This window comes from Perissodus microlepis, chromosome 19 (assembly GCF_051167445.1).
Source record: "Perissodus microlepis isolate ML-2025 ecotype Zambia chromosome 19, ASM5116744v1, whole genome shotgun sequence".
Taxonomy (NCBI): domain Eukaryota; kingdom Metazoa; phylum Chordata; class Actinopteri; order Cichliformes; family Cichlidae; genus Perissodus; species Perissodus microlepis.
The window spans coordinates 14,231,839-14,258,657 of record NC_140479.1 but is presented as its reverse complement, the minus strand read 5'-3'; the positions used below and the strand labels follow the sequence as shown (position 1 = coordinate 14,258,657).

Sequence of the window (26,819 nt, the reverse complement as noted above, 5' to 3'; positions counted from 1 at the left end):
GATTTTTGGTTGTTTTATGCCTTTAGCTTTAGATATAATTTTATCATGGTGATCAATTTGGGTATTTTATATACAGTCATATGGAAATGAATGTACGGCATCTTTTATTTCAGTAGCTTATTGCTGTTCAAGGTGATTCTATATCTTGAAGTTAACTTTTTATGTATGACTTTATTATTGTTCTCACATCATTTTGGGGGAAGTTTGGCCAACACCTCTCAATGCTACTTTAGTTAAAAAGATGTCTGGGTATTTTTCCATTCACAGCTCCTTTAAAGCCCCATCACAGCACTTTAGTTGGGTTGAGGTTTGCACTTTTAATTGGGCCATGGCAACAACTTGATTCTCTTTTTTCAGCTGTTCTGTTATAGATTTGCTGCTGTCGATTCAATTTCTGCAAGGTACCCAGGTCCTGTGGCTGCAAAACAACACCAAATTATCACCCCACCACCACTGTGCTTGACAGATAGTATGAGGTGTTTGTGCTGATAAGCTGTGCTATTTGTTTTTGCAAATGTGCCATTGGACTTTATGGCCAAACATCTCCATTTTAGTCTCATATGTCCAAAGGACATTATTCCAGAAGTCTTGTGGTTTGTTTAGATGCAACTTACTTTCTAAACTTAAGCTGCCTTGCTGTGTTCTTTTACAGAGAGGAGGTTTTCTACTGGCAACCCATTCAAACAAGCCATAATTGTTCAGTCTTTCTATAAATGTACTGTCATAGTCTCATAAACTTTAACATTTAACATGCTAACAGAGGCCTGTAAACTCTAAGATACAGCTCTTTAGATTGTTTGTTACTCTGAGCATCCACTCTGGGGAAGATCAGCAGCTGTCCTGAATGTTTTCCTCCTGTAAATAATCTTTTTCACATAGACCGATGGATGTTACATTGTTTGGCATAGCCTTGTAACCTTTGCCTTATTTCTTGATGGGCAGCAGCAACTGAAGATCATTGGTGATATCTTCCTCCTTGAAAACACCAGACCTGCAACACTTAATACATTTCTGTGAAAACAGTAAGAATGTACTTCATTTCTTAGCAGTCTTGGAATTACTGAGAAATAATATATATTACATTACTTTTTTTGTAAGTAATACTTAATGACTCCCTGAACAAAGTCATTTGTCACACTTCTCATTGTTAACAGTTAATAAAATCACAAATCTCTACCTTAATGAAGACATGCATACAATCTTTCTTGGAGTGTTTAAGCATTAACACAAAGCTGTAACACACAGCAAAGTTGAAAGCCCAAAGACGCTTGAAATTGATCGCTCTAGCTTTTAATGGTAGAAACGGATGCTTCTTTAACTACAAACCTGAGTGCTTATTGTTGCTTTTGTTACTTGCTGAAGAACAGGCTCCACTGGGCTGGAGGTCAGCAAGCACTCAGCTTTTAACATCACTCATCACTCTGTGCAAAAAGCTCGAGCCAACATTCATGTCTTTAATTTTGCTTAAAAAATAGGAGAAATTAAAGAGCCGTACTACTTCAGCCAGCTCTGCCTGTTTCCCCTCCTTAAGGATGGGTTCTTGATTGACATTCTCCACTGAAACCATTTCTTATGAGGCTTCAGTGCCATAGGAATCTCTCAGGTCTGTGTCAGGCCTTGAGGACATTTTTTCAATACTGTTCATCTGCTGTAGATATTTTTTAGTACTGCTACTTATTATGCCCTCCACTTCTCCACTTCCCTGAATTTTTTAAGAACACATTGCACACCAGGCAGAGGTGTGCCAAATGTTCAGCTATAGTTCTTAGTAGCTGTAGATACAACTAAAGGAATGGGAACAACATATATGTTTTTTGTGATATTCTGCTAGTAACAAATTGCTTAAAGATGCCATTTAAAATGTCAACATTCAAAGGATAACAATTGAAAGACCTTCAGAAACCCTGGAGAGTTCTTGCTTTAAAATAGTGTGGCTTCTTGGAAGCCAAATATAACGAAATGAGAGCTGGGTAAGGCCTACACAGGAATAAAAGGATGTACATTTAAGGTTTAAGCTAAGAATATGAGATGAGGAAAAACATATGTATTGCTAAACTTTAGACATTCTAGCAAATCATCATAAAGGTTATTACTAACATGATAATTTTATTATTTGTATTTCCCGTGTTCTGAAATTGTTGGTTTGCCAAGCCTGATATAGACCACCACGTAAAAAATGGCATCACACATGTGACTCCAACAAATGGTGTGACCACACAAATATAAACACCCACATATACTCACACACTGCACCTCTTGTTAGTGGAGCATTTCGCCATGTCCATGTAAGGTATGCTGTCCTCACTCAGCCTGTTCTTTGTTAAATCTGCTCACCTTGTTCTGATTTACTGGAACGTCAGCTAAAAGGACCTTTGTGGACAAGGAGAATTATATAAGATGAGCACATAATAGTATCCTCTGAGCCATGCGTGAACTTGGAAAAACAACCACTTGTCTGAGTCATAATAAGAGCTGAAGGTCATTACACTTCAGTTAAAATATTTATTATGTTTAGTACAACCACCCAATATCCACTGTTCTGTAGTTTAATAAAGTTTCAATTAATAAAAATGAAAGCATGACCTCCCTCATCCTATTTTGCAAGTTCACTTTGGAAGTTGTGCTTGGAACTGGAAAGACATTTCTAACTTTCCCCAGAAAACCCCCAGAAAAATCTAAACAGAAACGGCATATCAGCTTGTTTTTGTCCGTGTCTGCTTCCCCCTGTTGCTCACCAGCAGCTGAGAAATGACTTTAATGGAGATGGAGGGAGAGGGAAATGAGGGCCAGCCTGAAAGCAAACACTTCACGTCACTGCACACCTGCTTTTGGCCTCTTGGTTCCGTGGGAGAAAATGCACTAAGGTTGCACTTTAGCACATAACCGCCCTGTTTGTTTGGTACACTCACCGCAGACAACAATAGCTAAGTGTCTCTCTGGGCTTGAACAGGCGTGGGTGGGTTTATTTAGGAATTTGGAAATCTGTTTATCTTACCTGTCATTCATCCGGCTTCAGGTGGCTGTCGGCCAAATGTGGAGTAAGACCGTCATCCACAATAGTTAGGCTCATTACTTATTTATTCATTTTTTAAACAGTTTTTGGAAAGCCAAAATGGCACTTTGTCACTAACATCAGTTTCCTGAATGTTTTGATTAAAAAGGAAATTTGAGCATTGATTATGGACCTTTGTAGGAAGGACGCGGATTAATGCTCTTCCACACAGCCTTTAAACCATTCAACACAACAAGAAATGTTAGCCATTTCACTAGCTACACCACAGTCAGTATTATTGCAAAAATAACTGTACGTTATAGATGCCTGTTGCCACTGTTAAGTCATCCATCTGTTTAAGCTTTGACTTTAGCTTTGTAACCATCACCATCTCAACACAACAACACAGGGTCAACAGAGAGACATGGATACCTGTTAATTAGTGCTATATAACGGATTAATAAAAACCAAAGATTTCTCCCAACAAAACTGGAAATCTGTTAGTACAGTTAGAAAGTAATATTATTTGTCAGGCAACTGCATCCAAAATGCATCAACACTACAGTCATGGTATAGCTGACCAGTTCAGTGACTCTAGTTAAAAGAGATGAAGCCTTACAGAGTCCGAAGCGATAAGTAAAAGTAGCTCTAATCCTAAAAATGCAAACCTTAATAAAATGTAAATGCATGAGTTATTGAAAGAAACCATCAATCATGGACTTTTTATGAAGGAAGAAATTAACTGTAGAGACCAAAACTACTTTTGTAGCAGGCTTTAAACATGTTAAGTTTTAGTCAACAAAATTCAGAAAAAGTCTGGTATGTTTGTTTATTTACTACAATCTGACATTTTTATTTGCCTCTACCATCTTGTGCCATCCCTTTAAATATTATTGTTGTAATTCTATTGTAAGACTTGCACAAAATGCGCTTTCAATGCAGCTATTTCACTATGGAGTTATTACATTTATTTTAAAGTGTTGTGTTTTGTGTTGTAGTTTTGCCATGCATACCATACATATCAGTTTTTTGGTAACTTAGAATAATTATAGGTGGTTATTTATCAGGGGCAAAGTTTAAAAAATTCCAACTGGTAATACAGCAAAAACAAAACACTGTAAAGGAGGCTGACTCACAGTCATTTAGACGTCTTGGTCTCTGTAAATATTTGCATCAAATCTCCATGAAACTGGCTAAATAAAACTATGGGGATTTCTGTATTTTTTATGTTACTCTGGTCTTCCACAAATGCCTCTTTGGACACTTTTTATTTATGCTTTCCCCTCGCTCCAACTGGCTCCAGAGCCTAGTTCTTTTATAGGTTACATCTGTTAGGAGAAGTTTTCTCTCTCACCACTGTCACCAGGTGCTGCTCCTACAGTATCACTGAGTTTCAATTATGTTTTAAAGCACCCTATGATGACTCTTGCATTGCTTTGGCACTAGAATTTAGAGTGGACTTTTATTTTTGCTCACTTCCAGCTCCTTATTTTTATTCCTGTGTTCTAATTAGAGTAGCTTTGAGTGATTCACACTTCGAAATAATCCTTATTGTTCTATTATTGCATCTTGCTACAGCCCCTCAGTTCATCCAGTCTGAAAAAAGCCCTTTTCGATCCTCTCCCTTTGAAGGTCACTCTCCCTTTAAGCCAGATGTCTTCTGATTGGCTGCCCCTGGTATGTGCAACATTTGAACAGGAGGTGGGTGGGGCATCTGTGTGCCTTAGATGACCTTATAAGGGCAATGTTCCCAGTGACAGTGTACAGAGCCAGGAGGAAAAAAACTGTGTGAAATTAATGGTGCATTCCTGAATTAGTCTGAAATTCCATGTTCCCAGTTGAAATTATTTTGTGGAATGCCCCCTGAACTCAGGTTTCCCAGGAAAGTCAGAGCAGACTCACAATGCATCAAGTTAGGAATCCAAGATGGCACCCCTGAATGTAAACAGTAGTAGAACTGTACACTTCTGCTTATCCTTATCATCTGTGATACATTATATAAATATGGATATAGGTACATAGATATTGCAAGGTTTTGCAAGCAACAAGTTAGCTTGGCTGTCTGACATCAGGAGACAGCTTGCCTGGGCTTAAGGTGTGTTTTGGTTTGGTAATCTGTGCAAAGAAAACAAAGTCTCTGAATGGCACATTGCGGTTCAGAGGTGGTTTTCTGTCAAACTGTTTCTGGGATTTTCTTTTGCCACTGTGAGCTGTGAAACCTCGCGGTGAGCCTCTGTGCTACCAAAACAAACTGTCTTAATGGCAGATGACATGACTGCCTCCCTTTTCTTTCTAGCTTCTGTATTGTAATGCTGACTTTGTGATTTTTTTCTTTCTGCCTTTTTTGCCTTTAGGCACAAAAAAAAATCATGTTTCAGATTTCTTCTTCTGGGTTTTTGACACTTGATTAAAATGTGTCAGTGTCAGTGCTGTTCTTATTCAAGAGTCGCATGGTGCTGACACAGGTGGGAAACTTTTTAAAAAAGATTTATGTGTGTGTGTGTGTGTGTGTGTGTGTGTGTGTGTGTGTAAATGTGTGTGTGTGTGTGTGTGTGTGTGTTTTATGTGTTAAACCTTTGTTCTGTTTCCTTCTTACCACGTTTTAGCCTGACTGACCTTACATCCAGTTATAGCCTGGGGTAAGTCAGTTGTTTTCACACGGTTGTGCAAAAACAGCAGCATTTAGAACAACCTCTAGTGTTTGCCACCGGCTTCTCAGTTACTGGAAATCCTGGGATTGAGTGAACTTACTGTAACAGCACACCTGCCACAAACACGCTGACATACACACACAAACGCGCACAAAGGCATGAAAAAGAGCAACAACAGGGAGGAAAACAAGTTTATGACAACATTTTGCCACCCGCAAACCCTTTGGCCTCAGTCCAGCACTGCCCAGAGCCAAACCGCAGAGTCCTGACATACAACATGAAGCTGTCTGCTGTCTATGCACTGTTACTCATTACCCATTCTGGCTCTGTGATTGGAAGAATTAGGGCACACACAGCTCCTCCTGAGGGCACCCACCTGTGGCATATCAACCTCGAGGGCAGGGGCTGGACTTGACCAAATCTCATGACTCAGGCGTTACGTGCACAGCCAGTGTCAAGTTGAGACATCTGTGGGATTCGATGGTTGCATCATTTGCAAATTTGGAGACACTTGTATTGGCACATCTGGCTGAATGTCTAGGTACAAAAGTACATTTTAAATCTATAAAGCAAGTTTCTTTTTGAAAACAAGACAGGGAAAAAACACTGAAGGAAACAAGTTTCCATTCATTCCAGCAATGTTTGCATTAAGTTGACCTCTCAGTGAAAGACCTTCAAAAGATATAATCCTCAGCAGACTCCACAAAAAAACTTTTGTTTGTGTGGTTTTGCACACTTTGCAGTGATAAATAAATAGCTTAACTAGGGAAGGATTTGAGCCCTGAAGGGTTTTCTTCACACTTTGACACTCGCAGTGCCAAACAAAACATTTTTTCTAACTTTGATGGAAGGTTTTCCAACTGTTATGTGCAGTATGAAGAGATGAAAAAAACCAACCAAAGCATTCCTTCAAGTAGAGGAATCCTTCATTTTTTATTTTCCCAATCCCATGAGGGGTTTCTCTTTGTAAATACTGTAGTTACACACTGTGTTTTCTCTCAGCAAGGCACCAAGGCTACCCAAAGCAGGGGAAACCATCCATGGTCACAAGTTCTTCATCGGTTTTGGAGGAAAGGGGGCCAACCAGTGCATACAGGCTGCCAGACTTGGAGTCAAAACTGCTATGGTCTGCAAGGTATGGCACCCCAGTCAAAGTTTGGAGTTTTTGTTGGATTTTAGCATTAATATGTGTTCTCTCTTTTTAAAAAGAAACACTTTTTCTTGTCCACCCTTTGGCTCGTCCACGTCTTACTCAGTGCAGATAATCAGCCATCAGCTACCAAAGCCCACCAACTATTTAACAACTCTTCAAAACCTTTTAGCTTCGTTCACACTTCAGTCATTTCACTCCATCGACTCTCCATCCTTCATTTTCTCTTGATCAATACCGTACCACATGCATACGCCCACCTACGCTTGCGCGCCTTCAAACAAGCTTATTCCCATATCATGCAACCCTGAGTCTCCAATCAGTAAGCTCAGCATGGCCTTTCAACCTGAGCACTAAAGCACCAAAGCCCCACCTCTGTCAGAACAAAGAGGCCCGATCGATAACAACCCAGTGCGGGAGGAGCTCTCCGGGCATGGGGAGAACCCAAAAATAGACACCCGGGCTTGTCAAAAACAGCCAAGATGGAAGGCCGCTCTTCAAAGAGAATGGGGCCAAGCAGCCAATACCATCCCAACCCATCATCACAGGCAGTTAGAAGTGCCCGCATTTTGGCACGTTTTTTGGAAAGCGTGGGTTCGAAGTAAGCGCCTCGGGGCAAGGTGGGGACCCCTTCCACAACCCAAAGTAGCTACAGATGTGGACATCCCAGAGCGGATCAGGGGAAGAGGGGCAGGAGGGAAAGAAAACGAAAGCGAGGTGGGCATGAAGAGGCGTGAAGGCGGGGTTATCGTGTCTTCAAGGCTTGGCGCAGCTGGTCGTGTGTTTGCGCGTGTGTGCGTTTGTTGACTTTTGTGTGTTCGTTTTTGCACATCTTCGGCGGCGGCACCATGCCAGTATGCTGGCAGGGCACACGAAAATCCAGCCCAACAGAGATTTGAGTATACCACTTTTCAAAAGTTGCCGCTAACCAAGTCTGACCCAGCTTGACACTCTCTTTGTTGTAATCGTTTTGCCTTCAATCTTTTCTAGGTTGGAAAAGACTTCTTTGGAGACAATTACATCCAGAATTTCAAGGACAACGGCGTCCACACAGGTAAGAAAGAGGGTTTTTCACGTTGCGTGCCAAATTGGTTTCCATTTTCATGGTGCATTGCAAGAAGTTCACATTCAGAGCAAACCTTTTTCAGTCTGCATTTTGCCAATTGTTTTCAAGGTTTTTTGGATACACTGGCAAGTTCTCCCTATTGTTAAATCATTTGGCTTTGTTAATACTGAAGCTACTGAAGTTCTGCTCTGAGTTCTAACAGTTAGTAGGGTTTCTATTTTAACATTTTACTTGCCAGAGGTATGTATGGTGAATATTCCATTTTGCAGGAACAAACAAATACTTTCATTCTCTGTTGCAGAATTTGTGAAGCAGAGCTCTGATGCAGTCACAGGAGCTGCCTCCATCACTGTCGACGATGCAGGTAAATTCTACCGCTAACCTACAGCCTCGCTCGCATGGCCTCCTGTATGTACAGCCTACAGTGCATGCGGGCCTGTGAGTGCACTGTTTTTTTTAATACACACACAGGACAGCTCAGCCCACTGAGTCACTACTGCTATAACACCTGTTTATAGTCATAAAAACACTTGGACGAACAACAGCGTCAAGCACTCCCGAGTATCCACCAGGAACGCAAAGATGTATCAGCTGATATCAAATGATAAAGGATGCCTTTTACCAATGTTCATGGCCAGTATGTATATTTTGTGAGTTCAAATATTTTGCAATGAAGAGATGAAAAACTTTATATAGGGAAGATTTCTTTGTTTCCCTGGCACAAAAAGGGGATTAACTTGAACTAAAAAAAAGTTATTTTAGACTGTGGTGTCAGTTTTAGACTTGAATTTCACTACATATGCATCTGTGATGTATGTGTTTAACTGTGAGCCTTTCCACATGGGGAGCAATTTCTGTTGAAAGCGGTGAGGATATTAAAAACATCTATGAGAGGCGAGGTAGTAGGTGAGGCTGAAAGTGGCACTTTAGTGTTTAAAATGTCTATTAAATCAATATCATGCGTTTAGCTATTTAAGGAAGTGATGAGTAATAAAAAAATTTTTTTTTTAAAAAACAACCGAATGTCAGAGATTCAGATCACGTTTGTAACAGGTAACAAAACAAAAAAACTCTCAAATTATAGTGTACTTAGAAATGATGCGAAATTAAATAACAATATCAAGGAAATGGCTTTAGTTTTAATGTAAATGGAGTGTTGTCTACATAAAATAAAAATAAAATATTTTATATGAAAATATAAAATAAAATAGTAATTTAATAATATATCATTTTTAATAATAATAATAATAATAATAATAATAATAATAATAATAATAATAATAATAATGATGATAGAGATTATGTTTTTCGGCTGATGCCGTGGTGTCTGCCTTAGGCATCTCTGCTTAGACCGCTGTCCCCATTACACAGACAAGTGGTAGAAAATAGGTGGATGGATGAATATCATCATGATATCTTTGATCACTTAATTCAATCATTTAAAAAAAATAAGCTTCAACATAATTTTTAGAGATTATAGCATACTTTAATATTATCACATGAAATTCTTTAGTTTGTGTTTCATCCTGTGAGATTTAAGTCATCATTGGTGATCTCCCAAACCCTAACCTCACGCTGTCGGAATGTGTATTTTTTTATTTTTTTTATTTTAAAAAATATTTAGAAATTTGATTTTTTTAATATTAAAAATATTAAAAAATTATTATTAATCAAAAGAAAATAAAAACGTACATATAATACAAAACTATAATACAATTAATTATTTATTAAAGATTATAATTTAAAACTATTTTACCTCTTGACCATCACATCAAATGTGCTTTTGCACCAAATTTTTGCTTGTTACATGTTTTTTACTCGTACATTTTTTTTTTTCAAGGAAATAACAGGTTCAGAATCCCTAAGGAAATTATGTTAACTTCATACTGTTGTTTGTTTCCATTTACACACAGCCTAAAAGACTCACACTTAGGGACTTAATAAGTCCACTGTGAAAAGTGCGAAAATAAGATTATTTTTCCAATTCCTTTGTTGTAGTTAACGCTAGTCCTCTCATTTATTCATGTTCAGTCTTTCTCTACCACCCCGGCTTTCTTACAGTCTTGCTGTTTTAAAATCGAATATGGATTAACCAAATGACTCGCATGGACTGTCTAAAATGCCTCAGTGGGGTTCCTAAAGTCCATGGACTTTTACAAATGGCCATTTCCTGCGCAAAGACAAACAATTTCCCTTTAACTTATTTTAGTTCCTACCATAGAAATCCCGTACATGGCACATCTCTATTGCTGCCGTCTTGTTCAGGGAACTGAGTATGGGTTTTGCGTCATTCTTATATTAAATGACAAACTCTGTTCTGCTTTTGGATATTCCAATGAAGGGAACACTACAAGAAAGAAACAGGGAATAAAATTTCACAAGTAAGAAGTTGTTTTACAGTATTTTACAGTTACATGTTACACTAGGTAATACTTTCTTTGAATATCCTTACACTTTCACTGACAAGACATTGAGCTATATTACATAGACAGAATTATAATATTAATTTGTGAAAATTTTAATATAGAACTGATACTACTGAGATTCATGTTACTTTATTTGTTTCGGTAGATAGATTTGGTTTGCAGAGTTGAGTCATCTGTCCTTACATGCACAATTTTCAAAACACAGACAGAAATAAAATACAACACTCTGCCAAAAAATGAAATCATACAAGATGTACAAGCTAAGATTTGTTCCTCTGAATGATGTCTGCTGAAACAAAGTTATTTTTACACTGTGTTGTTCTACACTAAGCCTGTCCAGAAGGAAGAAACTGAAAGTCGCTCTAAAAAGGGTGTGAGCTGTCAAGTAAAATCAAAACTGCTGTAACTGTCTGGTATGTGGTGTCCAGCTGTCGCTCACCAATCAGCATAATTTGACTGAGTGAATTTCAGATTCAATTAAAAAAAAGTGTGATAAAATCATGGACATAACCACTGTGAATTCTCCCACTGGTTTTAAACCTCAACATTAGTCTTTTAGCCTTTGCCATGTTGGTTTTTGAGCCAGGAATGACTATCTGTGAATGAGACAGTGGCCTCCTAAATTATCGGTTGGCATGTTTCATCCATAAACTGTGCAGGTGTAACAAACACATACATACCAACTATTTTCTACATAATAAAATTCTTTAATTTCACTTACCAAAACCAAAGCATGATTTTTAATGTTGTAAAGTTTGGCATTTATCATGGTAAAGTTTGGGGCTTGACACACTTTTATAGACAGCCTCAAGTGGCCATTAAAGCAACTGAAGTTTTTGGTAACTTAGTGTTAACCATCAGCTTTGGAAACTGCTGCTTGAAAGAAAAAATAGGGTCTTCATATGGAAGTCTACTCAAATATGTCAGAAACCTATTTCTCCTGTTTGCTAATGGTCTCACACTTTGCTTCAAAGTTCAGTTTGAACTAATAAAACTTGCATTTTAAATGTAACTGGATCTTATTTCAGGTGGTTGAAAAGTAGTGAAAAAAATCTGTGAATTATTATCATTTTTAACTATGTAGAGAACAGTGCCTCCAAAGGAATACATGCATTAGGAAGCCCAGATACACCTGAGCAATGCGGTAGATGTTTTGATGTTTATTTCCAATTGATAGCAGCAACCAGTGCAGTATCTATATTTATATATTTGTCTTGAAATACACTCCAAAGCATCCTAGTCTCAGGGAGAAGTTCCTGCGGTGGAAAATCATTGCTGCTTAGAAAACAGAAATATTTCCTGTCTTTGTAAGCCAAAGTTTAAAAACTGAAATTTACATTTCATTCTTCTCATGTCATGGCATATTGATGATTTTGAAAATTCCAGTGGAGTCTCACATGTCTCTATGTTCGTTCACGGACAGGTGAGAATGCCATTGTAATTGTGGCCGGTGCCAACATGCTGCTGGGTGCAGAGGAGCTACAGGAAGCTCTCCCAGCCATCAGCCACACAAAAGTCCTGGTATGCCAGCTGGAGATCAGTCCACAGACGTCCCTGCAGGCGATGTGCATGGCTCGCGACAACAAAGGTGAGCCAGTATATCCTCCTCACATGTTTCTGAAGTCAGAAAGTAAATCATTTAGCGAGCACCTTTTGCATGCTGAGATTTCAAAGATTTGGAAATCCTCAGTACATGTTTACTCAGTATGATGCATCCAAACTATTATACAGAACAAAGAGTAAACCTAGTTTAGTAACACAATAGTCATAAAACCTCTCCCCAAAACAAAAAACAGAGGGTGTGGTTATTGTGGACTCATGTTGTTAGAATAGATCCTGGTAGTCCAAAGAAATACCAAAATGTCTGTGGAATCTTCTCAAACTACTTGTGCAATACAATCCACTTCACGGAGGCCATCTGTGTGCTCGCTATGTTCCAAACCTTCATAATTTTGCCAAAAATATGACTATATAACCGCTTCTGTCCTAATCCTCATTCATGACCATGTTGAGCCTCTGGTCATACTCGGCTAAGCTGAGGTTTCACACAAGCCTCCTTTCATGCATTCACTGGAAAAAAAAGATTGGAGAAAAAAAAGGGAGAAAATTAAGTCAGGTAGTAAAAATTAGTTGCTCTCATTGTTTATTATTAGAATCTGTTCCAGCTGCTGTGATTTTAAACAGACCGCAACCCAGAGGAAAATTTTCCTGGTTACAAAAGGAAGCTAAGATATTACAGAAATGGGCCCCACACGCATTTGAGTCTCAGAAGTAGCAAGCAGAGGCAGCGATGACATATATCTTCACTTTCTGTTGTTGTGTATAAAAATTAGTTGTAACTGAGAGCTTTCTAGTTACAGCCCTGCAGAGCTTTCAACAGTGTTAACCACTGAGCCACCGTGTCGTTCAGCAGGAAAATGCCAAAACATTATCCAGCAGCAGGGCTCCGTAGCAAGAGTCCAGTTGCATCCAGACTTTTCAACAACTGAAAGGATTTAGAGCATTATGACCACAAAGACATGACAATTATTGAGCTTGACTTTAAAATTACATCGACTGGTTCCCAAAGAGTGCCCCAAAAATGTAATAGCTGTTAAAGACTAAAAACTGCTGAATATGAAAATTGTCTGAATTTTTCAATTTTATGACCGCTGGGATAGGTTCTTAACCCCCCACCCGTGACGCAGAGAAGGTGGAGATATATGAATGCAGGAATGGATGGATGGAAATATAAGATTTAACTTGCTTGTTCCACAGCGATAGATGTCACTGACTCTACTTAGCATTTATGCTGATTTTATGACTGGTAGTCATTTGTGATAACGCTATATTCTATGACAAAAACATGGAAAAACAAAAATGGACCTCACGTCGTGACTCACCGGAAGACGTGTCTGTTATTTCTTCCCATTCCTCTCCCTTTCTGTCTCTGTGCTTTGGCTTGTTGTGGATAGTTAGACACTATCTGAAATCCCCTTCTCCTACACAGTTATGATATCAGAACTGGGGAGGAAAGTATTGCAAGCAAAACCATTTGAATCTTTTCCACTAGTATTCAGCTCTGTCTATGATGACTTTTTGTCTCATTCTCAAGGGCTTTCTTTCAAAGCAGAAACTTTTTTGCCTTCACATGTGGTTGAGAGGTAATAGTTTCAAAGTTTTCCCTTTCTTTAAGGGAACTCTAAAGCAACTGATTTATGAAGCTCAAGTAATTACCTCACAGCACAGTTGCATAATCTCATTTTAAATGTGGTTTAATCAATCCTTTATGTACCTTTAGATCATCGCTTTGGCTTGATAATCTGTTGCACAATGTCTTCTTTGTAGGCTAGAAAAACACAGTAGAGACAGCTCAAATCCTTCCAAATCTGTCATGTGACTTTGCTGTTTGTATCCCACAATCTCTCCTTAGAAAGAGGCTTCCCACTGACTTTTATCACTTTAGCAAGTTGAGCATGAGAACTTGACAAAAGCAGTCTTTTCACCAGAGTCGCTGCTGCTTCCCCCAATCTACATTCACCATCGCATGCGCACACACATTTGTAGAGCAGGTTTCGTGCTGTCCGGCATCGACAAAAGCCCTATTTTAGGCCACCGCCCTCCCTCTCTCCCTTCCTCCCTCCACCTTTCTTTCATAACCAGGTTACCGAGCTAATCATCTTTAACAGCATCCTATTATTAGCAGCGGTCCGCGTCATTCGAGACGTCTGGGGAGCCTCTCGCTCCTGTCATCAGGGCCTGTCGTCCATAATCGCTCGCTGCAGGCTGCCAGAACGAACGAGTCGCAGCCATCGCCGTGTTGCAGATGGGATACCCAGATGGCCTCGCAGAGTGCCACCCTCTCTCCCTGAGCCCCCCTTCCTCGGTGCATGGACCGTACCACGGGATTAGGCTCAGCATGTGGCACCAGAAGAGAGGCAAGGCTAGTGAAGATGCTTGGCATAGATGCCATCTCGACGTCGCCGTGCCGGAGCATTGCGTAAATGGAGTTCTCTGGAGAGACTGGGTGTTAATGGGTTTGGCAGCGGGGGTGAAGCGCCGCTGAAATTACGCAAATGTCACCATCAAGTGGAGCCACACATACAGTAGATGCCAGCTCTTAGAAACACTTGTTAAGATAACCTCAAAAGAAGATTTTCCTTTTATTTAAGGGGAAAATGTGTGTATTTGTAATTTATTGCCACCTAACATTTAATATTGAGAAGTTAATGGCAATAAATTAGGAGGAAATGGTGGGAGTAGTGTAGTTCCACTCGTGCTTTCTTCTTCCGTTTTCACCCGTCTTCCTCCCCCTCTTCCTTATCTGAGCAAGAAGCTGCTATTTTATTTCTCACCAGATGCAATTAGAGCCTCTTAAAGCCCTTTCACACACTTGCTGGTGACTCATTTCTTTTTGTGTGTGTGTGTTTCTGTGTGTGTGCGTGCGTGTGCGTGCATGCATGTCAGAGTGTGTGAGTGATCTCTGTCTAACTATTTTCTCTCTGCTTTTGTTTTCCCGTCCACCTTTCCCACTGTATTCTCAAACTGTCTGAAGCGGCTCCAGCTGCTCTTTCAGCCGCCACATGTGCGACCAGACTTTGAACCTGCCAGCATAAAAACCCCACAGTCATGACACACACGCACACAGTTTTCTGCCAGACGTGACTCAGTGTGCACACATCCCAGTGTTACCACATCTGTCCCAGCAGCTGTGAGCGTTTGTGCGTGTGTGTTTGTGTGGTTTCACTAACACCTGGAGAGCAAAACAAAGCAACCTGAGACACAGACACCGGTTCATGTGACGTTTAGAGCTCAGTGCATCAGTGAGGCCAATTCCTTTATGCATCAGTATATTAGAAATGTCACTCAAGCTGCATATGAGGAAGCTCCCGTGCTTCAAATTGTGTATTGCATGTATACTAAATGAGGCCAAGGAGAAGACTTTGTGCTTTCTAGCTGTTCTGGCTACAAATAATAATATGATTACTGACAATAGCCTGAATAAGACAACAGCATGAGTAATCCTGCATGATTCAGTGATACTTTCTCCATTTATCCTGTTTACACGGCATACAGTGCAAGGTTAGCGCTTCACTTCATGTTGTGACTAAAAGCGGGCTGTTAATGCTGCTCAAGTTCTCCACATATGTTGTGACACTCACTCCAATTAACAGGATAATCAAGTTTTACATACCATAATTAGCAAAAGGTTTTGTGTTGCTGTGCCTAATTGCAGTCATGCGCTCAGTGTGCATGTGAGCTTCTGGGGAGCACTGAGAAAAAAATGTGACGGGAGAAGGAGTGAGTTGTTAAAAAGAGTAGGAGGGATAAGAATTTAATGTGTTAGAATGTAAACAAGTAAGTTTAAATATGGAGGCTTTCAAGATGGTTTGTACAGTTTTGCAAAGAAAATGACATTTTTGAGGAACACCTTTTGGGTAAGAGAAGAGGCACATCAAAAGGTTTATTTCATTGGGTTAAAAATGAACACAATTTAAATTAAAACCATATACTGTATACAAAAGATGTTGGATATTGCCGCTCGTTGTTGTCACCCATTGAGCATTTTCGTCACTGCCGTCGTGGATTTTTGCCACCACATGTGTCTTGGATCTGACCGAGAAACCAAGGAATAATGCATGCTTGTAAATCACAAAGTAGCCATGTTCAACCTTGTTTTATCTTTTTTTCGTCTACACTGGATCAAGATCTACAAAATTAACAACATGTTGTATTCTATAAGACATTAAATTATTAATTGAGACCACAAAATCATCTCTATCATGTTTACTAAGATAATAAATCAGGTGGGAATTAGGACCATTCTTTCAAAGACTTTCAAACAATTGGGATTTTTTTGCAACCACAGGAATCGCCCCCTACTGGCCATTAGAATAAATGCAGGTTTAAGGCACATCCACGCTGCTTTTCAGACCTAGAAGCTTTTTTTTTCCCCAAACGCACTGGTCTTCCATGAGTGCTGTGAATTCACACTGACCACTGTGAAAGGAACATTCAGCCCAAATGAGCTAAACTGTGGCTGGGCTTTTCAGAGCCACAAGTTATTTCCATCTTGTAAGTAGAATCTATGGTTAAAACACAAGTTCAAAATAAATTTCATGAATACATTTCTTTATACTGAACCATAAAATTTTGAACAGTGCAAATTTTTTACCTTTTTACTGCTTTGAAGCATGTGAGGTATGAACAAAAAGCTAGCTGATTTAAAGTGACTGACCCCCCATTCAAGATAACCTTCTCTGGCTTGTCCAGGCAGCTTCCACACCATGGACCCTTTTTTTACCATGGGCACAGAACTCTTGAACTCCTGTTTCAAATTTACCCAAATTTCACTCGTGTGGAAAGCTAGTGGTGGGCTTAAAGAGTCCACAGATCCCAAGCCTGAAGGCACGGCATGAGAAGAGAAGAAACAGAACATTTTTCCTGGGCTTGTGCCCTGTGAATTCATCACCAGGGTTGGGACTGTCAACATGTGGTTCTACTGTAACACGAGAGATTTTCAGTTTGTTGTTAGGCATCACTTTTACATAATCCTTATATCAATAATAACCAAAAGAAATCTATTTAAAATTTTTCTGCTGACAGATGACAAGCTGCTTTCTATAACCCAAAATGGAGGCGCAAATCTCGCACTTATCTTGGATCCCAAATTCATGGAAGCTGAGGTGCAATTGAGTTGAGAGAGAGAGAGAGAAAAGAGAGGAGTCGCAAAGAGCCGGTGTCTCTTATCTGTGACATGGCCTTGGCTCACATGGGCATATTTGCAGTACAGTATGAGTGAGTTGAAAAAGAGACGGAGACATTATTTCCACTTTTACTCGCGAGCAGCCCAGCATCCACCTCAAAGCGCCAGGTGGCCAAAGCCCTGCGCAAACCCACGCAGCTGCTCTCTTATGTGCCCACGCAAACACACACAGAAGCAGCAACTAGGCACACACTTTAGCACAACAGACTTTGATGTCACCAACGCTGAACATATATTTCCCTCAAACGCACACGCTTGCATGAGGCTTTATTTTGTACACAGAGATATCGGAATTAATCGCTTCGTCAAGCTGGGCTTATCCTCGCACATACACAGAAATCACGGTATTAGATGCATTAATGCTCCTCGCTCATGAATATGCATCACACAGTGATGTGCAACACGTACAGAGGATTACTCCTGACAAAAACACTCTCGCTCTCTCCCTCGCTTGTGCTCCTTAACACACTCAAAGGGTCACAACTCATCTCACCCACACACTGACACACATATGTGGGGTTCAATGTATATCTCGTGCTGAATCCATTTCGTACATACATTGCTCGAACTGCAGTTAAGGGCGTAACATGAAATGCTACAGGATATAAGGTCTTTTCACTAGGGTTTCTTTTTTTTTTTTTTTCAGGGAATGCTAATTTAATTGTTTAAAAGGTGTCTTTTTATAGAAGCTGATCCACTTGAGCTTTGCTTGCGAGAGCAATCCCCAGCGGTAGCCTGCTAGCCTTTGTTCCCATTGAAAGTTTAATTAAGGCATTGCCAGATCTTGGCAGTGAGGCTCAGAAATGGAAAAGAAACACCACACAATTGTAAAATGTGTCACAGAGGGACTTTATGAAAAACCGTATCCTTCTGAAAGCAGGCTGACAGCTATAACAGGGTCTATTATGGAGAACAATTATATTTTTCTGCCTTGTTAATGATTGCATGTTATCCTGTAGATGTTGACGTTTGACACTGAGGTCAATAACATGGATCGCTGCATGGTTTCTTGTTGCAGTGAAGACAATATTCAACCCAGCGCCGGCCATTCCTGACTTGGATCCAGATTTCTACAGAGTCTCCGACGTGTTTTGCTGTAATGAGTCTGAGGTGATGAATCACACACACACGCACACAAACACACACACACAGCTCACAGTATTTATCACAGCATTTATGCTTCCTCACACAATAATTCTGCCTTCCTCACTCATCCACACACTCACGTCTGCAAGGCCAAGAGGAAGCTGAAACTAGTCATAAACAACAAAACAGAGCATACTGAATTGACCAGCTTTCTTTTCCTCTACTGCACATTTGCATTTGATAGGTTTTTTTTCTTGGATTAAAATTAACTTTGGTGGCTGAGTATACATGCGTGTAGCCAAGATTGTACAGTTAGGACAATTATTTTACTCATCTATAAATGTTTTGGTATTTTTGAATTCTCGATAAACACAAATTTCTATCATATTTGGCTAAATTATACATTATGTTAATTGGTTGATCTAAATTGCCCAAAAGTGTGAACCACTGCCTGTGTTAGCCCTCCGACAGACTCACCACCTGTCCAGGGTGTACCCGCGTCACGCCCTATGGCAGCTCTGGATGCGCTGGATGAACAGAAGAAAATGGATGGATGGATTTTAAGCATCCATTTTGCCCACTGTAACATTGATAATAGAGTAGATTATTTATAACTCTAGACTCTGTATAATAAGGATCTAGTCAATGGGTTCTACATTTTAAAGCTTCGGTGTTAGCATTTTATCCAAAGCCATGTTAATTATTTGGAACAAAAAGTGACTATGTTTGGTCAAAATGGTGGAGCATAAAGTGATAAATAACACTAATCCTAATTGGTTTGGTTAACAAATAAACCACTAGAATTTTCCTCAAAAACCACCCAAAACAAACAAACAAAGAACCAAAAAGTAGATCAAGTTCTTGAATAGTCTGTTAGTAGGCTACAATTAGTCTATCTTTTAGCTGTATGGCTATTTGTCACATGACTTTAAAAAAATGCTTGAAAAGGCACCAACAGCACAAATGTAGTTGAGAGGTTGTTGGTAGTTTAAGGTTTGGGGGATATTTTCTTGACAAACTTACTATCAGCATTGTTTAAATGCCACAGTCTACCTGAGCGTTTGACAAGGACTGTACTACAGAAACACCAGATCTCAATCCAATAGAGCACCTTTGAGATGTGATGGAACAGGAGATTCACATCATGGACATGCAGCTGAGAAAGCTGCAGAGAATATGTGAAGCTGTCATATAGTGTCAGTATGGACTAAAATCTGCAAAATGTTTCCAGCACCTTGTTGAATCTATGGCAGTTCTGAAGGAAAACTGGGTTTGAGTTTGGTACTTGGCAAAAGTAACTGGTGTAGCTTGTTCCCTGAAATTTCTGTACATTTAACCTAAATTAAATTCATCTTAACTGAGACTCTAATTTATAAAATAAACATAATGCTTTATAAGATTTGAAATTAATAAATGAGACTGTAAACCCATCAGAAAAGAGTTTACTGATGTGGGGTTATTTTCTCATAGACTTATACAAACTACACAGACGTCTACTGGAGGAGTTGGACTCTGCTGACTATTAGAAGGAATGTTTTTATACCTGAAGGCTCTGTCCTTAAACTACGGTATGTAGTTTCAACAAAGCATCGCTTTTACAAGCAGTCAGTCAGCTTATGATTGTCAACAGATGTCCAGTCCAGAAAGGAAAGAATGACAACTTGGAGATGACGCCTTTCCACAGTGATTTACCTCCAAGGTCATGTCCCCTGCTGGCACATCAGTAACCTCACTCCAGCCATTGGCTGTACATGAATGCTCTCTAGTATGAAGAAACAGTTGATCTCCACCCTTTTACGGTAAAAACTCTGTCATGGCGGCTTGCGTCTTGAATGCCAGGTGATGACAGATGAGCGACAGGGGGCAGGGATAGATGGGAATGGTAATAAAAACAAGAGGGCAGATGTGCTCTATGGCTGAGTCAGTCACCCCCTCAGGGCTGAAGTCTATGTGAGTTTGGCTGGGAGCTGGTATTTGATGTGGTGATGCAAGGCGATGAAGCACTGTACCCAGGTGTGGGAACATGAAAGGGAGAGTTGAGGAAAGAGCTACATGTCTTCTCTCTTTTTTCAGGTCATGGAGGTATGGTCATATTATATATTATGCAGTACGCAAAGGTGGAAAGGGGACTAAAATGTCCCACTAAGGGATAGAATCAAAGTTCAAAATCATTCATAAAAATAAACAGCGCTGCTATAACTTGGCCCAAACTGAAGATTACCATTAAGTATTATGTTTTGGGCGGGGTTTAGTGAATATGCGCTAGTTTACATATGGCAGTTAATACCTGTTGGCTAGCTACATATAGATATAGGGGTTGAGGTTAATTCAATGATGAGAATGAAGGAGCAAGACACTGAGAAAAGGCCAAACTTTAGCTAAGAGAACATCTGAGATGATCCTGTCTCCAACACAATATTAGTCACTACTATGTTGCTGTGTTTGTTGGATTACTTGCACTAGAAAAATCCTGAAAGTGAGTCTTTTCTGAAGCATTCAAACTTTGGTGTCCAGGACGTATTGAGCCCAAGGGCTGTCGTATACACCACAATTTTTTATAGCGTAAAGGCCTGCAAAACATGAATAGTGCTAATAAGAAGCTGGAAATCTAATAATGACAACTGAATAGGATTTTGTGTGTGTGTGTGTGTGGGGGGGGGGGGGGACTTCTGTCTATTCAGCAAAACTAGAGAGAACGTACCACAGCACGCTATCAGAATCTCATCTACCACAAGAGCTGCCAGGACCCAGAAATAGATTTAATGCCAAGTATTTAACAAGAAGATAAAGTTGTGCAACAAAAACAATAATGAAAAACAAAGCAGCCGCTCCTGATATGCTAGTAGATATCAGATTCACAAGAAAAGAGACAAGCAACAGTGTTTTGCTTTATAATAAAAACACACTGAAATCTAGTTATCGACTCATCAGTCTTTGTAGTTTACACAACTTAAAATGTGTAATTTATCATTGTTTTCACAGTGCTTTAAAAGTTAAAAACCACAAGTTCTTGTAACTCGGAGTTAATGAAAGTTGTAATAAGCTCTAGGAAGTAAATGTTGGGAGAGTTGTATTAGATAAATAGTGGTATTAGAACAATGACCCTGTCTGTGTTTAGACTGGTTGCCTTTGAGCCTCATTTTGTTGTTTTACTTTCAATAAAGTAGGCGCAAACCTCAGATGAGGCTTCATTCAACAAGGAGATCTCGGTAACTTGAGAAGATTCAAAAGTAACATTTAGTTTGCATTTTTTTTCCACAGGATCAGTGCCTACTCATTAGCCCAGTGTAACCAAATGTTTTCAAACAGAAACCCAGTGATATTTACATTTGCTGTAGTCCTCTAAACTTTTCATTCTTCATGCCATGATTGGGAACTGTCTAAAAGGCTGTCTTTGTACTGACACTGGTATCAAATGGCTTCAAAAGTTGTAGACATAAGAGATTCATGCTTAATTAAGTTCAGTTAAATTGACAGCATGTAAAATAAAACAAAAATGACAACAAAAAATAGTTAGTTCAGCTTAATACCATAACTTGTTTGTTAACCCAACTAAGCAAACCAAACTGATTAAAAACTCATTTGACCTTTTTATTTTGTACTTTTTGCACATTGCGTGTTATCCTAAGAGCAGCTTTAGCTGTATACATGTTTTTGTTACAAGATAATACAGCTCATTCTTTGATCGGAGTTGCTTTATAACTCCATGTCCTTAATTCACATTAAAATGCATCAGACATTTATTTGTGTTGTTTTCTAAAATTCTTCCCTAGGGTTCAATTACTTTTTCCCACTGTAGATTTATTTAGGCTTATTTAGACTTCCTGTATCACAATAAAGCAGTCAGTTACACTGAAATATTAAAATATAACTTAAAATAACATTCTTTCTTTTAGAGTTAGTGATTATTTTTATGATACATCACTGCAGTAACAGCAATTCTTCAACAGCGCTAATCATCTGGGGGGTTTAATGATAATATAATTACTTATAATAATACTTATTACTTATAATGAACTTATAATGATAATTTACAATTCTCAGTTCATTTTTGGAGAGTCAAAGGATTTCACAAAGAAGAGTTTAGATTTATCTTTATTCTATATAGCCAAAAAAATAAAACAAAACATTTCATAAATCAGGTTCTGAATTATATATGACCCATTTATGTATTTAAAAAACAGAAAAAGCCAAAAAGTAGTGTATGTAAAAGACTGCTGAAGTGAAGATTTATTATTAGCACTTTAAAAAATTTATTATTTTTGTGTGTTTAAAGTAAAGAAATGACTATAATAGTTCCTGAGCTATTAGTTACTACTTCTTTTGTTTTTCTAAAATGTTTAAATATGTGAACAAGGCATTATGTTATTAAACATGCACTGATTATCAGATCAGTGCAAAAAGAACCCCAATATATATTTTGAATGTTTTTATTCCACTACTTTCAAAATTAAACCTGCTATAGAAGTAAAATAGCCAAAGATCCTTTGACTTTAGTGTTTCTCGTTCTTCTGATTTTATAGCATTCTTTCCTACTGTGGTTATAAAATGCCACCAATTTCAAGATGTTTTCTTTTTAGAAAAAACTTGAAATTGAACTACACACACTTATTTTAACTAGTGATAAATATTGCCAGTTTGGAGAAATAGTTTATGCGGTAAAACTGATGCTGTGCAGCAAAAAGAAAAATCTAAATATATGAAATTACTCTCGCACATTTTTTTCACCTTTATGCCTGAACATATACTTTCTTGCAAATACACCCACCTTGTCAACAAATTTATCCTGCATATGCTTTAAAGAATAGGTGCTCACCGGGTGCATGCGTGTGTGTGTGTGTGTGTGTGTGTGTGTGTGTGTGTGTGTGTGTGCGTGTGTGCGTGCGTGTGTGTGTGTGTGTGTGCGTGTGTGCGTGTGTGCGTGTGTGTGCATACTTACCATATACACCAACACACACACAGACGTAATTCAACTCTCTCATATCCTTGTGCGCAGAGGGAGGTAGATTGATTCCCTGCCCTGGTGTGAAGCTGATGACTAACAAAACGGCTCTTTTTCTCTTTTGGCATCCGACAGCACCGGGGTGGCTGCGGGCTCTAAAAGCACCCATACACTCTGCGGTTTATTTTTGAACTGTCCAAGGTCATTGTTAACTCTGACAGATCACAAAAGCAGTGGGGGCGGGTGGGGAGGTTTGGATCCTCAATCCCCTATTCAAAACCGCTATCAGGGACATCTTGACCCTGCCGTGCAAGGTTAGAGCTGACACACATTCTGTACGGGTGCATGTGCGTGTGTGGTCTCGCTGTAGCACGCTCAGGGGTAGGAGGGGTGAGTGAAAGGAGGCTTAAGGATGACAAAGTGCAGGTACTCTTTGATCCCCAGCCCACATAGTGTGCTGAAGTGCTTTATAGTGAGGGGAATTATCTTTGATGTCCACCTGAGGACCTCCTGAGCCAAATTTTACTTTTCAGATCTGACAGGGATCTCACACACAGTTTAATTGGAGCAGTGAACTGGTTTGTTTAGTGCTCAAGCATCACCTCTGTTTGGGAAACATATTGTCCTAAAGCCAACCAGTGCATTTTGACCGCAACAAAAGTTGGAAATCTCAAACTTTAGAGCCAAACTTTTCCATTTAAAACTTTCATTTCTTCTCAGTTTTGCTTGTTTGTTCTCAGGGGTTTAGGGCAGATTCATTATGCCAGTGTTGCTGTAATTCATCTTTGCCATCTGAGTGCTCCGGCAGTGGAAAAATTAACATGGAAGTTACAAAAACTGCAGTTCCTCTAAATGCCTTGCTCCAAGAGCGAGTCACATGCAAACATCCCCAACTTGACAGAACAGCCTGATATAAAAACAGATTTGGTCTTCATGAAGGGTTTCCTCTTTTATGACAACTGTAGTGTAGGTGAATTTACTATATAAGTCATCCATTTAGGCACTGATGAGACCTAATTAGCAGCTATAGGCTATTGGTTGTAGTCTTTGTGGAGTATTATTACTGTAGCTGTTTCACAAATGTTATTGGTTACTATGTTGTGCAAACCACCCAAGTCTGTGCTCCCAGTTTCCTGCAATGTACCCGTGCAGTTTATGGATGAAGCTCACTGGTAGCTAGTCATATCTAGCTTCAGCTTTGAGTGTCTGAATGCAGGAGAAAATTAAAGGGACATTTCAGCAGTTATAATAGCTTTGTGTTGTTCATTAGTTATTATTTCATTTCCAATTTTAGTTTCAATTTGATTACATTTGGTATCCAGAGTAAGTATAGTTTTGGTTTTTATTGGTTTCAGCTTCAGTATTAATTGTTGTAATTGTATGAATTTATTATGGGAAAGTCATTTTAATTTTAAAAATACGATTATAAAAGTTCTGAATAGGTATTACAGTACAAACACCTGGTTTTTATAGACACTTGACTCACATCTCACACAAATAATAGTATTTAATTTTAAATTATTTTAAATTATTATATATAATATTGTTTCAGTTACATTTTTAAGTAGTTTTATTTTATTTCAGTAAACTGCAGGGTTTTTTTTGTATGGTATTATTTGTTTTTTGTGCCTGTCATACAGCAATAACAGCAATAAACAAGTAAAGTCATAAATCCAGTAGTAAGACCAGTGTCTTATAACAATAAAGAAAAAAATAACATCAGTTTTTAAAAAAAAAAGCTGGTGTGCACGTTGCACAGACACCAAAAATGGTAAAAAAAATAAATAAAAAATAACGAGATAATAATTATAATACAGTTTTTCTCAAATGCTAAAACACATGTCACAAACGTTACCACCAGGTCCCCCAATGTCCAAACACAACACCCTTCTCTAAAGCTACATAAACACAACCACACCTTCCCACTGCAAAACTCAAACTCCCACACCAAGAGAGCAGCTCGAAGCTGTCAAAACTGTAAACACTATACACAGCATTACACACTACAGCAAAACAATTGAAAACACAATGCTCAATTTGTGAGAAGGTTCTTTGGTTCATAACTGCCAATGCATATTTTTATAAACTGTACAGTAACGGATCGTCATAGAACCCTGCAGAGGATTAGGCATTTAGATTTGTGAGTTTCACATGAAGACTATAAATCGATAAAAACATCCTGCATGTACGTACACTACTGTAACACAACTCAATGCAAAAACAGAATCTATCGCACACAACAGTACTCTCGGAAACATGATCAGGGTGTGAAGTCTTTTTTATTGTCTACACGGTCTTTTTACAGTATTACACAGTCACTGTGCGGCATCATGTCGCCGAGCTGCATTGGGCCACATCACCTCATCCACATCACAGGCTATATTGTCCCTTGCTAGGCACCGCGGGAAAAACGCCCTGGAATGGCGAATCCATCCCTGGAAGGCCTCCACTGGGATGTCAGCACAGGCCAGCTCCATTGCCCGTACGAGGTTCTCTCTTGTGTATGGCTGTCTGTCATACACCTTCCATCTCCATGATGAGAAGAACTCCTCTATAGGGTTCAGGAAAGGGGAGTAGGGTGGCAGACAGACGTTTAAAAAGTGGTCACTGTTGGTGGTGAACCACTCTCTGATTTGGTGTGTTTTGTGGAAGCGGACGTTGTCCCAAATGATCACATACATGTGATGTGCTAGCCTAGGATGGTGTTGTTGACGGTCCAGGAGGATGTCTTTTAGCTCCTCTAGGAAGGTGAGGAGACGTTGGGTGTTGTAAGACCCAAGGACAGCATGCCGGTGGACAAGCCCCTCCGTACCCATAGCTGCACAAAGAGTAATATTACCCCCCCGTTGGCCAGGAACCTCAGTGATGGCTCTTTGGCCAATGATGTTACGGCCTCTTCGCCTTCGTTTCTGGAGGTTGAAGCCAGCCTCATCCAGGAAGAGGTACTCATGGGGTCTGGCCATCGCGTCCAACTGCATTATCCTCTGTGAACATGGAAAAGCGTACAGGTGTTCAGAACGGTCAATCAGGTAGCACAGTATTGTCCAGAAGTAATGTAGGCCACTAAGCAACACAGTATGTCCACTAACTGTACTGTGGACATGGATGTATACGTACTTGCACATACTCGTAACGTTGTTCTATGTGTCGCGCAGAGTTGCGCTCAAAGGGAACCCTGTAGACCTGTTTCATCCTCATCTGTTGGCGCCGGAGAACTCGGTCTATTGTGGACACGCTGACAGCATCAATGTTCTCAAAGTTTACATTATCTGCAATGACTTTGTCTCTGATCTCTCGGAGTCTAATGCAGTTGTTCTCACGGACCATATCTGCAATGAGGGTTTCTTGTGCCGCTGTGAATATGGCAACCCTCCCACCTCTATGTGGCATCCTTTCAGCTCTAAAGAAAGAAACATGTGTTGTCAATTGACTGATTTATATGTAAAACTACATGTAAAGTAACAGACCACTTTCACAGGCCTGTAAAACTGTAGTGTGACAAAGAAAGCAATAGCGTACTATACCTGTTGTGTTGTCTAAATGCCTTGATAATGGTGGCCACGGTGAACCTACTCAGGTTTGGATGTACTCTTCGTCCTGCTTCAGCCATTGTCATGCCATGGCCAATGACATGATCAGTTACTATTGCTCGCATATCATCTGTTATGATGGTGCGAGGTTGTCTTCTTCTCCCACCTGGACCTTCTCCTCTCTCTTGTTGGCCTCCTTCTCTTCCTCCTCTACTCCGAACTCCTCTTCCT

At 39.5% G+C, this 26,819-nt stretch overlaps 1 protein-coding gene across 1 annotated transcript in view; it reads left to right on the top strand.

Moving 5' to 3' along the window:
- rbks (ribokinase) overlaps nucleotides 1-26,819 on the top strand; it is a 55,810-nt gene that overhangs the window by 13,793 nt on the left and 15,198 nt on the right. The window contains exons 3-7 of the mRNA XM_084914461.1: nucleotides 6,646-6,778; nucleotides 7,784-7,847; nucleotides 8,161-8,223; nucleotides 11,709-11,873; nucleotides 18,049-18,140. Coding sequence (XP_084770587.1) covers nucleotides 6,646-6,778; nucleotides 7,784-7,847; nucleotides 8,161-8,223; nucleotides 11,709-11,873; nucleotides 18,049-18,140 — 517 coding nt within the window. The remainder of the gene's footprint in view (nucleotides 1-6,645; nucleotides 6,779-7,783; nucleotides 7,848-8,160; nucleotides 8,224-11,708; nucleotides 11,874-18,048; nucleotides 18,141-26,819) is intronic.